General features: G+C 37.4%; 2 protein-coding genes across 2 annotated transcripts; both read left to right on the plus strand.

Moving 5' to 3' along the window:
- The first annotated feature begins 868 nt into the window (after positions 1–868).
- LOC133128256 (trace amine-associated receptor 1-like) lies at positions 869–1,876 on the plus strand. The gene has a single exon (XM_061241637.1). The coding sequence runs from the start codon at positions 869–871 to the stop codon at positions 1,874–1,876; it is 1,008 nt and encodes a 335-aa protein (XP_061097621.1).
- A 9,688-nt stretch (positions 1,877–11,564) lies between these two features.
- Positions 11,565–12,572, plus strand: LOC133128257 (trace amine-associated receptor 1-like). The gene has a single exon (XM_061241638.1). It carries the CDS (start codon positions 11,565–11,567, stop codon positions 12,570–12,572), a length of 1,008 nt encoding a protein of 335 aa, XP_061097622.1.
- The last annotated feature ends 1,685 nt before the right edge of the window (positions 12,573–14,257 follow it).

The following is a 14,257-nucleotide window of genomic DNA, read 5'->3' on the forward strand; positions in this document are numbered from 1 at the left end:
GCAACCCATTTAATGCTGTCACTTTTAGCTTCAGTGTAAATACTTATCTACTGATTTTGTCAGGTTGTATTTCTTCGTCAAAATCGAAAAGTTCTTTAACTCGGCAAAGTCAGAGCTGTCCGTCATATTGCTCAGGCTAGCCAAGGTAGGTTCCGTGATATTTGTATGCTAACATTACCATTTTTCCTTTAATCTCAGACTTCTGAGTGTTTTTCCCAGAAAATGTATCCCCTCCCTGACAATGAACAAGCTCTGGGGAAAGAAATTAATTAAACAAATGGGCCAAACACATTGTAAAGTTTCTCATTAGCAATCATTCAAAATATTTAAATAGCAAAAACAATGGCTGCTGTAGGGGCTTGGAGAGCACTGTGAGTCACACTAAGGCTTGGTTGGACAAGGGAACAGAACCATCCCCACTGATGCTGCACCTTACAACTAGACACCTGACTGAGAGAAGTCCTGGGAAATCTTGAATATATTTCAGACATGGTTCAGTGGCTCAATTAATAATTGGAAAAGAAAGAAATGTAATATTGACTTGGAATGCAGGGTCCTAATGGAGACACCATTATTATTGTAAGTTAACTCTGAGGTGAGAGGCGGACATACTGTATAAACAGAAGACATTTTCTGATTAAATTTCTGATGAAAATCCTGCTATGCCAGTGATATTTGACATTAGCATCAGTGATATTTATTAATATATATATTCACTGAAGTCAGGATATTGGCAGATGCCATGTATATGATATGAACGGTTGCCTGCTAAAAAATCTTTATACTTCCTCAAATAGGTAGGTGTACTGCATCTATTGTAAAACATTATATTTGAAAATATAAGACAATGAATTTCAGTGAACCTGCAATGACTGAAGATTTATACTTCTGTTATGAGTCCATGAATAATTCTTGCCCAAAGATCATCTATCCACCAATGATACGGATTCTGCTGCATATTTTCTTTGCAGTCATTATTGTTATAACTTTGTGTGGAAACCTCCTTGTCATCATTTCCATTGCTCACTTCAAACAGCTGCACACTCCAACCAACTACCTCATCCTCTCTCTGGCAGTGACTGACTTCCTTATGGGAAGCTTCATCTTGCCTCCTTATATGGTGCAAATTATTGAAACATGCTGGTATTTTGGAGATGTGTTCTGCAAAATCCACTTGAGTTTAGATGGCACGCTGTACACTGCATCAATGCTAAATCTTTCTTTTATTTCCATTGATCGATATTATGCAGTTTGTCGGCCCCTACACTACCAGACTAAGATTACCACTTATACTGCAGGGATAATGGTCCTGATCACTTGGAGTGTGTCTGCCTTTGTTTGGTTTGGGATGGAATTCCTGGCAGAGGCAATTTTGGGGAAAGATTATTATTATGAAAATGTTGCTTGTGTAGGACAATGTGTCATGTTGACTGAAGCAGCAAGTACAATATCTAGCCTTATCTGTTTTTATATGCCTGCGTTAATTATGTTGCTCATGTATCAGAAAATCTTTCATGTTGCGCAGAAGCAAGCCCAGGCTGTTCACAGCATTGCCTGTAGCAATGTGCACTCTGAAAACAGCACATCATCTAGCAAGAAGGAGCGAAAGGCTACAAAGACCCTGGCAATTGTTATGGGGACATTCTTGTTATGCTCTACACCCTTTTATGTGTGTTGCCTACTTAATCCATTCATTAATTATTCCATTCCACCTGTTTTAATTGAAATATTTTTCTGTATTACCTATTTAAATTCAACATGCAATCCTATCATTTATGCTTTCTATTACAGTTGGTTTAGGAAAGCATTCAAAATTATTTTTGTTGGCAAAATATTTCAAGCTCATTCCTCAACAGTAAAACTGTCCACAGATTGAAATTTAAATTTCTGATTGATTTTTGTTTATTTGTATATGCTCAAGTGGAAGATAAAGAAAAAGTGAGTTTTTCCAAGAGCACCAGGGAAAAAATAAAGCAGTTTGTGAGCTGAAATGCAAAAAAGCATTATCTTTGTTGTTTTCTCTACTACTATCTCTACTATCTACTATCAGTACATCAGAAATCAGTCGAAAGAGGTGAGTTCTGACCTCACCTCCTTAGATTGGAACACATGCTCCCCACCACCCTTCTTTAAAAATAAACATAACAGGATGGTTCTCTTATTGGAAAGCTTACATATAATGTGGTAACAGAGCTGAAAACAACAAGAAACTTTAACTCAGGACAATAAATTGGAGGTAGGTAATACGGTCTCATAAATAATTAAATAAGTATAAACTGTACAGAAATAAAATTAGATTCACCTAAAGTTAAGTTTTTTCTTGAATTGTAAAATAACTGGTTAACAAATAAAAATAATTGTTTCACAAATTGACCAATGTTGACTGTTTCACTCATAATCCCCACCAAACAGACCAATTATCTTCACTTCCAAAATAATTGGTTAACATACAAGAATAGTTGTTTCACAAATAGGCCTATGTTGTAGCCCACTTGGAATAATGCAGATGCTTCCTTCCCTCAGTTAAATAGGGTAGGAGATCACAGACACAATTGTAACATTTTTCACTTCTTACTTAATTACTCAAGGGTAATGCAATTAAAAGCTGTGAAATGTGACTTCAGAGAGTGTACACTTGTCACACATTGTTTGAGGTGATCACAGATGGCTGATGGACAATTTAAACAAACGTAAAACGTCCGATGTTACAATTGTAGAGTAGGCGTACAATATGTGCCACAATTGTAACTACAAGAAATATCTGCATTATTTTCCAGGACAAAAACACTTGGTTCAAATGAGTTCAAATTGTGTATGTTTAAACCAGCAACCAGTTAGGAATGCTGTTTATTTTCAACTGGGTCAGAAGCGGAATACCCCGTGTCCCCTCTCCCCCAAGCACGGCTACAGAAGTTTTAAAGATAAAAGTAAAATCACTTTTACTTCCCGATTTCAACAACCATACATAAAGGTGTGAGAACATTATTAACTCAGCATCAAAGCCATTACCAACCAGAGCCACGTTTCCTGATAATGGTGTCTTACGGGTTTTACGAAGACTCGAAAGATATACTTACTAAATTTGTTTACTTTTCTAGGTATGTTCCCTGAACTATCCCTTAGGAGGTTGCTTAAGGCATGACTTCTACGTGCAATGTTACTAGGCCCATTGACCTTAATTTCTTTATGAACAAAACGCTGCAGGAATACTTGAAAATATACCATTTATCACGACTGGTGGGAACTTATTAATAGAATGAAAAACGTACAAACTAAATTATCCAACCATATATAATTTTCGCCATATTATATATACGGTTTGTGATATCAGATTGTGGAATCACACCATCCTGCTACGCCACATAACGTAATTCACAATTTTCCCTAAATTGCTGACATTTTCAATAAAAGCGCAGCAATAAGAAAAACGCACCAACACGAAAGCATAAGCTATGGCGGAAAAAAAACAAAGAAAGAAGCGGTCCCACAGCTTCACAGCAAACAAAATGGTGATATTGTTAGAGAACGTGCCGTGGAAATGATTTTCCAGTTTTAGGACTTTAGTGTCTGACAAAACAAAGAAAGAACTGTGGTTAAACATCGCTCCAGCCCACAGAGAGAGTGGGAAATCCTAAGTTTATGAATATCATTTAAAAGGCACTTAGGCAACATGTTCAATAAAGTGCAACATGCATCCACTTTTATTCTTTGCATGAAACCAGTCCCAGTAATGTGGTATTTTTGTCATATTATGAGCCAACTACAACAGTAGAAGTGTACTTATTAGTGTACGTATTGCTTAACAGATTAAGATGTAACGAAGAGCAACAGCTGATTTCAGGGGCTTGCGGTCGTAACAGTGGTGGCCAATAGCATAGTGAGCTGACAAAATCGATAAGGTCGATAAGGTATAGCTAAGAGTGGTCCAGACCAACCTTACGAAAGTACCACTTACAGAAGGTATTCTTAGCGAAGAACATTTCGGGAAACATGCTGGAATGTTAAGGTAGAGCTTAAGGTATAACTTATGAACGATGTAGCATTAAGATGGCTTCGGAAAACGCAGCCCAGAAGGTTAAGTCTATTATATACTACCAATTCAACAAACATAACAACATATCTGATATGCAGACTTCTGCGAAGCTTGTGTATTCGGTTGTTCAATGCAAAGTGTCTTTTTAAATAATATTATGATAGTGCAGAATGCTGTAGCTAGTTTTGGTGGTGAAATGTGTAAGGGTAATTTAAGAATTGATTCTTAATTGACAATGTGTGTTAACACAAAGAGAATCCCATGATTAAAAATAACCTTAAATTTTTAATCCTTATCAAATCTCTCTCACTTTCTGATATTTCTTTGCAAATAAATATGAAAGTTAAACTCAAGTATAGCTTTTGTTTTACTGTGGATCTGTTTCATCATCACGACCTGTGAAATGATAAAAAGGACATTTTTCCCTAACAGTTTGGTGATGAGGATGGGATCGCTAAACTTGGTTTTTCACGATACAGAACAGTCTTAGAGTCTGAGACGCGGATGGACAGTGCACACTGCCAATGGTTAGAGTCCCTTGAAGCGAAACCCGCCCCACAAAGGGATTGTAAGCAATCACCTACGGGGAAGGACGACGGTATCTGGTCCCGTTCTGAGATGTATGTGTGTGGGGTAACCAATATGCAATCCTAAAAAGAACACTCAGATGAGGCCCCAGTAAACTACTTAAAGATACCTTGTTTGACTAGGGGCTGACGGGTCCATCACTCTGGGAGTGATTCAAACACCGAGAGCCTGTATGCTCTCATTAACACTCTGGGACTGGGTCCCAAGCACTGAGAGTGATTAGTAGTAATACTAACACTCTGGGACAGGGTCCCAAGCGCTGAGAGTGATTAGTAGTAATACTAACACTCTGGGACAGGGTCCCAAGCACTGAGAGTGATTAGTAGTAATACTAACACTCTGGGACAGGTTCCATGCGCTGAGAGTGATTAGTAGTAATAGTTATAACTATGATAATAGAAAGGCCTTAACCCTCTAGGGTCTGAGGGCAAAATGAGGAAAACTGGTGACTGTGCCATGCTCTGATATTTGTGTCATTTTAATCAACTTTATATACAGTGATTCCAAAGTGTTTCATGTCTTTGTTTTCAGCACAAACTCAGCTATGGCAAGTAGGTCAGAATCATATGTTGGTTGTAAATTGCTCTAGAATCACATCAATTGTAAACAGTAGTTATGCTGTAAAAACACTATTCAATTGTAACAACATTTTTGGATCACTGAAATTAGCAAATCCAATTAGAAATATTAAATAAATTACAAAAACGTAGTGTTGTCACGACTATCTTTCAGCACCAGTTGACAATGGGAGGGCTAATGGCCTTTCTTCAATTAATATTTGGTCCTATGTGGTCCTGCCAGGTAAGTAGGCTTTTCACACCTGGTCTGACCCCTCCCTACCTCTAAGACAAAGCAATACTCAGTGAGCCAGAACCAAATAATTTTTTTTGATTCAGGAATTTATTGAAATCACCACACAAACTACATACAATGAAGATGGCATTCACAAACACCTCAAAGTTATGCGGCCATTTCCTGTTTAGCTGCATCATGCTCTTTGCAGGATGTACATTGGGAAAAAACAACACTATGTGGAAGTGCAGAGTATGCAGAGGTATTATTTTAGTGGTAACTCACAAACGTGCATTACTGAATATTCAGACGAACGCAGAGAGAAGTTGCAATACAGCACACATATTTACCAATATGATCGTAAGAAACACATCTTGCATCTTTAGCCAAGTTATTTCTGCTTTTTCCTCAAACATAGATACAGTATGCTAATATCAATTGTGCAAGGACACCAATTTTAGAATCCTGGCTATGCCACTACACATCACGTATGTATTATTTTGAGATGCAATGGTTAGAGTGTGGGAATTTACAAACGTGCATATTGCTGAATATTTAAACAAACTTGCAGTACACAGGGAAGAAATGCACTTCCAGTCATCCGTGCCATTTTCCGTAATGAAACGTGTTCCGTAATGAAAAATGTTTACCTCAAAATAAGTCAATAGCCTATGCTTTTGTATGTCATTTTATCATGGTTTACAGTTGCTGTTTTTGCACATGGCATCACTCCTTCCCTGCCAGAGAATAATCGCCTCGTTTCAATTTGAACAAAATGGGCCGAATTTGCACGGAGCGAAACTCACATATTAATGAATAAAGATTAAGAAATCGCAGTGGTCTTATTCATATAATTCAAAACATTTTTAAACTATTCATATTATATGGCACTATGTGCATTGCAAAGGCAAGATTCTGAGGCTTCTGTCCATATGTTTGTTGCGTCAGTATGGTAAAATCTCACAACGTTACTCATCCAAACAGAAAGGAAAGTTGATCTGATCGTGTCGGTGTCGCTGTGTTAAGGATTAAATATGTATAAAAAAAGAACTGAGCTCTAAAGTAAATTACCTTGGGTAATTTTGGTAATGTGGTATAATTTGTTGTTGAGTGTGCAGGCTGAACACGGGCCAGTGCAAGAGGTGTTTTTGCAGTGTGTGTGTGTGTGCGTGCGTGCGTGTAAAAGTGTCAACAGTGGAGACAAATTTTCAAGTAATTTGACTTTGATTAGGTTAGGTGCACCTTAAAAAATTCACTAATAAAACTTGCGCATTAAAGTAAGTAAAAATGATTAATAATAAGGCACAGACTAGTAGTGAGGTGAAGTAATAACCATGGGCTCAAAGAGTTCAAAGAGGCAAGACCCAGAATTTATGGGTCCTATGAAAATAATGCATGACAGTATGGGTCAGCAACCACACAGTGTATTATCATTTTATACAGTAAAAATAAACGTAAATGGAAACCCGCCTGGGATGGAGTAGATATGTGGAAAAAAAAAACAATATTAAGACAAGAAAGGCAGGCTAAGATAAATCCGAAGTGGTGAAACGGACAGCTGCTCTTTTTATCCTAATTTAGCACAGCTCGCCAGCATTCACAAAATTGACTTGGACCGTAACAGTAAGTAGGTGAGAATCATAAGTGGGTTGTAAATGGCTCTAGAATCACACTAAATGTAAACAGTACTTTTGAACATGTAATAAAAACACACACTAACCAAACAAATGACCTTCCTTCAATAAATATATATGTGGTATTCGGTCCTGCCAGGTAAGTAGGCTTTTCACACCTGGCCTGACCCCTCCCTAGCACTAAGACAAAGCCTTTCCACAAATAAATACATAGTGAGCCATTTTGATTCAGGAATTTATTGAAATCTCCCCACAATCTACATACAATGAAGATGCCAGTAGAAAATAGGTGGAAAAAATAGGTGGAAACTGCAAAGGGTTACGGAGTCCATTTGATTTGGAAAATTAGTGACTTACTATGCATAAGTGGGTTGTGTGGTTACATCTTGGGTTTTTTTGCAATTTTCAGACTTTTCATACGTTGGGGGATGTCTTTGTACATTGCTCTATGTAGTTTTTGAGTGATTGAAATTGGGTGCAACGAGAATCAAGGCTATAACAGGTGGATTTTATTGTGAGTATTAATTTTGTTTCGGTTTTGTTGGGTATCCAGTTTTGGTTATTGGCATTGAGACGCAGGCAAAACCGTTTGCAAATTATTTGAGCAAACGTGCATTGTCCACATGACTGAAGTGGCCTGCTCCATTTTATTCATATGGAATGCTGTCTGTTCTGTCTCTATCACTGCCCCACCCAACCCCGCCACCCACCTGCTGAAAGGAACAACAACGTTTTGATTTAAAGTGAGGAAATCTAACTGAAATCATTGATTGAAAATCTGAAAGTTGATACACAGATGGTTGTTGAATCCTTATGATTGAAATCTGAATTTTTAGAAGCAATTCCTGTTGAGTGGAAACCAACATGGTGTGATTTGGTACTGTTACACTGAACACATGTTTCTTGAAGGTGCAAGCTGCAACTGAATTATTGGTCTACAAATACTACATCTGTTGTTAGAAGCAGGAGGAAACGCTTTCTTCAGAGGTATACAATAACTGAGCTTGAGTACCTCTTAGAATGTTCATGTTTGGTCTCCTTAGAAAGTGGCTAAAATCTTTTGATGACAATATCATACTGCTCTATCCAGCTTCTAACAACATAAGGGAACTTTAATAAGTAAATTGTCAGTTCAGCTAAGTCAGTTCTGCCTCTCCCAGTTTCCAGCTTCCCACTGTGCCCCCCTGAGGCAAGGTTCTTCCCCCCTTTCTGTTTTAAGTACATAAAGTCATTTTAGGAAGATTCAGCTGCCTTTGGGTCTTTGGGCTTTCCTTTCAGTTTTTGGGAACTGGAGTTTGGCTCTTTGTTTCATTATTTTCTTTTGGGAATTGTACTTCTTTGTTTAAGGTAGTGGAACCTGTCTATAGATTTGATATGGATATGTGTTGTAACTTCATATATTTCTAAATTTTAATCTGCTTGTGAGTTCTACATTTTTAAAGGTTGATCCAGCAGGTTGCTCTGCCTATTGAAGAATTTGGCGATTTAATTGATAATTGATATATTTGAAAATTATTAATACATTTAATCAAATACATTTATTTTACATGTTAGATAAGCTAAGAGTTTTTTTTAACAGTTCATGTGGTTATGTTTGGTATTCAGAGTGCTGCGTTCTGCCTTAATGTCAACGCCCATTTTCAACAAAAAACTTCTTACAAAGAAATCCATGTTTAAAACTTTTTATCAAAGTTGTGTATAAATAGAAACAAAACGTAACCATGATTGAAATGTCTGTTTCCCTCTGCCGAGTATTTTGGTACTGTATTCACTTCCAGACTTTTCAGCTCTGTAATGATAGTGCAAGCTCCTCAAGATGAAAAAGGGCACTGCTGCCCCCCTACTGTCGGAACCTGCAAGTATTTCAGACCGCTGTGGATTAGAGTGCTCACATATGCCACCTGGTGCTAGTTGTCTGAACAACAAGTAGTTATTGTGGGGGAAAAAATGTAAAAATATATTTAAATTTTTACATTTCTCCTGAAGCAGAAGCGCCAAACTTCTGTATATGCACAACAAATGTAAATCTGCAGGCCACAATGAGATACTGGCCACTGATTATCAGTAGAAATAAATGCATATGTTAATATTACAAGCAACCTGTAGTTACACACCTCAAGCCACACTCCAAAACTTTTTTTATTTTTTTTTTCTGTCCCCCAAACACTGCCTTTTTGCCATTTGTCACATGAAAATACAAATGCATTTAGGCTGCAGAATCATAACGCAATTGGACAGAAAAGTGAAGAATATGTGGCTTACTCTCGGTTGTAGCCTAATCTGTACACAGGAACGCTTTAACCCTATGTGGATTTTTTGATTACAATTCTTAAACTGTGGTACGGAGCTAAATCAATAAAAAAAATCTGAAAGTTGAAACACAGGTAGTTGTTGAATCCTTATGATTGAAATCTGAAGTTTTAGAAGCAATTCCAGTTGAGTGGAAACCAACATGGTGTGATTTGGTATTGTTACATTGTAAGTTTGGAATATTAATTTGAGGTCACATCAGAAAAATGTTCTATTATTGGATGGCTTTTGACAGATTTTACATGGTCCAGCTACCTCAGTAATCCAGCTTTGTGATATACTCATCCCCCCCCAGAGTCAGTCCCCCATAACGAGAGAACCATTCCAGTACGTGCCAAATATTTTTGGGCTCTCTCTGCCTTGTAATGAAGGGCCCTTCAGTTGACCTTTGGAAGCAGAAACTTTTCTTCTCGGGTCATAAATGTTCTGAAGGACTCAAGGGCAAGGGGGCAGGGGCAGGGGCAGGGGCAGGGGCAGGGGCAGGGGCAGGGGCAAGGAAACAAGGAGGCTAGAACTGGGGGAAGGAATCAAGGGCTCGGGGGAAGGAATCAAGGGCTCAGGACAAGAAAACAGGACAAGACGAACTAGCAGCGTGCAACTGAAAAGGACAGGTATAAATACACAGGGGAATGAGACAAACTATGCTGGGCATGGGAGTGAGGGCGGTCTCACAAATAAACATCAGGTGAGACACATGAAAGGGTAATAGGACAATAACGAAGGGGAAACGAAAACGCGGACTGGATTCACAAAGACACACATGTAATACAAACGGCTCCGGACTAGAGAGTAGACAATTGCAGAGAATCAGGAGATAAGGAGAGACAGGTGCGAATACTTTGCTGAAACTAAGCAAGTAATCAGTGATAGAATAGGGAGGAGGAGTTACAGAACAGAATTGAAACTGGAGATGCGTTAGTAAGTTAGTTAAGTGATTTAAATTACAAATACCCAAAACTAGTGAATGTTAGTTTGTTAGTTTGACAAACATTAGTGTGTTAATATAATTAGTATTGTACAAATTCTATGTTAGTTGGGATTAGTATATCAGTGCTATGTACAAACATGAAATGGAGAGAAAGCAGGAAGTAAGGAATGCAAGATTGGAAGGAAGGTAGAACCCCGGAACTACCGTAAACACTTGAATAGTGGGGCATGCAGACAAGGGAGTGACTGGGCTATTATACATTCAGACTCAGACATCACATGGGAAGACGAGTGCAAAGACTAATGACTATAAACAGAACACCAGACATGAATATGAAAAATAATAAATAACAAGAATAACAATAATAAACAATGATAAACTAACAGAGGACAGAACACAGGAACAAAATGCAGTTTGCTTGTACGGTTTCTGAAAAAACATGCTACTAACACTTATCAAAAAGGCAACCCATTTAATGCTGTCACTTTTAGCTTCAGTGTAAATACTTATCTACTGATTTTGTCAGGTTGTATTTCTTCGTCAAAATCGAAAAGTCCTCTAACTCGGCAAAGTCAGAACTGTCCGTCATATCGCTCAGGCTAGCCAAGGTAGGTTCCGTGATATTTGTATGCTTTTTCCCAGAAAATGTATCCCCTCCCTGACAATGAACAAGCTCTGGGGAAAGAAATTAATTAAACAAATGGGCCAAACACATTGTAAAGTTTCTCATCAGCAATCATTTAAAATATTTAAATTGCAAAAACAATGGCTGCTGTAGGGGCTTGGAGAGCACTGTGAGTCACACTAAGGCTTGGTTGGACAAGGAAACAGTATATAAAAGAACCATCCCCACTGATGCTGCACCTTGCAACTAGACACCTGACTGAGAGAAGTCCTGGGAAATCCTGAATATATTTCAGACATGGTTCAGTGGCTCAATTAATAATTGGAAAAGAAAGAAATGTAATATTGACTTGGAATGCAGGGTCCTAATGGAGACACCATTATTATTGTAAGTTAACTCTGAGGTGAGAGGCGGACATACTGTATAAACAGAAGACATTTTCTGATTAAATTTCTGATGAAAATCCTGCTATGCCAGTGATATTTATTAATACATATATTCACTGAAGTCAGGATATTGGCAGATGCCATGTATATGATATGAACGGTTGCCTGCTAAAAAATCTTTATACTTCCTCAAATAGGTAGGTGTACTGCATCTATTGTAAAACATTATATTTGAAAATATAAGACAATGAATTTCAGTGAACCTGCAATGACTGAAGATTTATACTTCTGTTATGAGTCCATGAATAATTCTTGCCCAAAGATCATCTATCCACCAATGATACGGATTCTGCTGCATATTTTCTTTGCAGTCATTATTGTTATAACTTTGTGTGGAAACCTCCTTGTCATCATTTCCATTGCTCACTTCAAACAGCTGCACACTCCAACAAACTACCTCATCCTCTCCCTGGCAGTGACTGACTTCCTTATGGGAGGCATCATCTTGCCTCCTTACATGTTGCAAATTATTGAAACATGTTGGTATTTTGGAGATGTGTTCTGCAAAATCCACTTGAGTTTAGATAGCACGCTGTACACTGCATCAATGCTAAATCTTTCTTTTATTTCCATTGATCGATATTATGCAGTTTGTCGGCCCCTACACTACCAGACTAAGATTACCACTTATACCGCAGGGATAATGGTCCTGATCACTTGGAGTGTGTCTGCCTTTGTTTGGTTTGGGATGGAATTCCTGGCACAGGAAATTTTGGGGAAAGATTATTATTATGAAAATGTTGCTTGTGTAGGAGAATGTGTCATGTTGACTGAAGCAGCAAGTACAATATCTAGCCTGATCTGTTTTTATATGCCTGCGTTAATTATGTTGCTCATGTATCAGAAAATCTTCCATGTTGCGCAGAAGCAAGCCCAGGCTGTTCACAGCATTGCTTGTAACAATGTACAATCTGAAAACAGCACATCATCTAGCAAGAAGGAGCGAAAGGCTACAAAGACCCTGGCAATTGTTATGGGGACATTCTTGTTATGCTCTACACCCTTTTATGTGTGTTGCCTAATTAATCCATTCATTAATTATTCCATTCCACCTGTTTTAATTGAAATATTTTTCTGTATTACCTATTTAAATTCAACATGCAATCCTATCATTTATGCTTTCTATTACAGTTGGTTTAGGAAAGCATTCAAAATTATTTTTGTTGGTAAAATATTTCAAGCTCATTCCTCAACAGTAAAACTGTCCACAGATTGAAATTTTAATTTCTGATTGATTTTTGTATTTTTGGATATGCTCAAGTGGAAGATAAACAAAAAGTGAGCACCAGGGAAAAATAAAGCAGTTTGTGAGCTGCAATGCAAAAAAGCATTATCTTTGTTCTTTTCTCTACTAATATCTCTACTAATTTTACTATCAGTACATCAGAAATCAGTCGAAAGAGGTGAGTTCTGACCTCACCTCCTTAGATTGGAACACATGCTCCCCACCACCCTTCTTTAAAAATAAACATAACAGGATGGTTCTCTTATTGGAAAGCTTACATATAATGTGGTAACAGAGCTGAAAACAACAAGAAACTTTAACTCAGGACAATAAATTGGAGGTAGGTAATACGGTCTCATAAATAATCAAATAATTATAAACTGTACAGAAATAAAATTAGATTCACCTAAAGTTAAGATTTTTCTTGAATTGTAAAATAATTGGTTAACAAATAAAAATAATTGTTTCACAAATTGACCAATGCTGGCTGTATCACTCATAATCCCCACCAAACAGACCAATGTAATAAAACATAAAATTAGATTTACCAATAATGATCTTCACTTCCAAAATAATTGGTTAACATATAAGAATAATTGTTTCACAAATAGGCCTACGTTGTAGCCCACTTGTATTAATGCAGATGCTTCCTTCCCTCAGTTAAATAGGGTAGGAGATCACAGACACAATTGTAACATTTTTCATTTCTTACTTAATTACTCAAAGGTAATGCAATTAAAAGCTGTGAAATGTGACTTCAGAGAGTGTACACTTGTCTGCTACAATAAGTCACACATTGAGGTGATCATAGATGGCTGATGGACAATTTAAACAAATGTAAAACGTTATCCGATGTTACAATTGTAGAGTAGGCGTACAAAATGTGCCACAATTGTAACTACAAAAAATAACTGCATAAATCATTATATCTGCATTATTTTCCAGGACAAAAACACTTGGTTCAAATGAGCATTGTGTATGTTTAAACCAGCAACCAGTTAGGAATGCTGTTTATTTTTAAACTGGGTCAGAAGCGCAATGTCTCTTCTCCCCCAACCAAGGCTACAGAAGTTTTAAAGATGAAAGTAAAATCACTTTTACTACTGAATTTCAACAACCATACATAAAGATGGCATGAGAACATTATTAACTCAGCATCAAAGCCATTACCAACCAGAGCCACGGTAACGGTGTCTCTTAGGGTTTTACGAAGACGCGAAAGATATACTAACTAAATTTGTTTACTTTTCTAGGTATGTTCCCTGAACTATCCCTTAGGAGGCTGCTTAAGGCATCATTTCTACGTGCAATGTTACTAGGCCCATTGACCTTTCTAAGATCGATAGTGTTCTTTATGAATAAAACACTGCAGGAATACTTGAAAATATAGCATTTATTACGACTGGTGGGAACTTATTAATAGAATGAAAAACATACAAACTAAATTATCCAACTGTATATATATAATTTTCGCCATTTTATATATACGATTTGTGATATCAGATTGTGGAATCACACCTCATCCCGCTACGCCACACAACGTAATTCACTATTTTCTGTAAATAGCTGATGTTTTCAATAAAAGCGCACCAATAATCAAAACGCACCAACACGAAAACATAAGCTATGGCGGAAAAAAAAACTAAGAAAGAAGCGGTCCCACAGCTTCACAGCAA

Source organism: Conger conger, chromosome 5, assembly GCF_963514075.1.
Source record: "Conger conger chromosome 5, fConCon1.1, whole genome shotgun sequence".
NCBI classification, from domain to species: domain Eukaryota; kingdom Metazoa; phylum Chordata; class Actinopteri; order Anguilliformes; family Congridae; genus Conger; species Conger conger.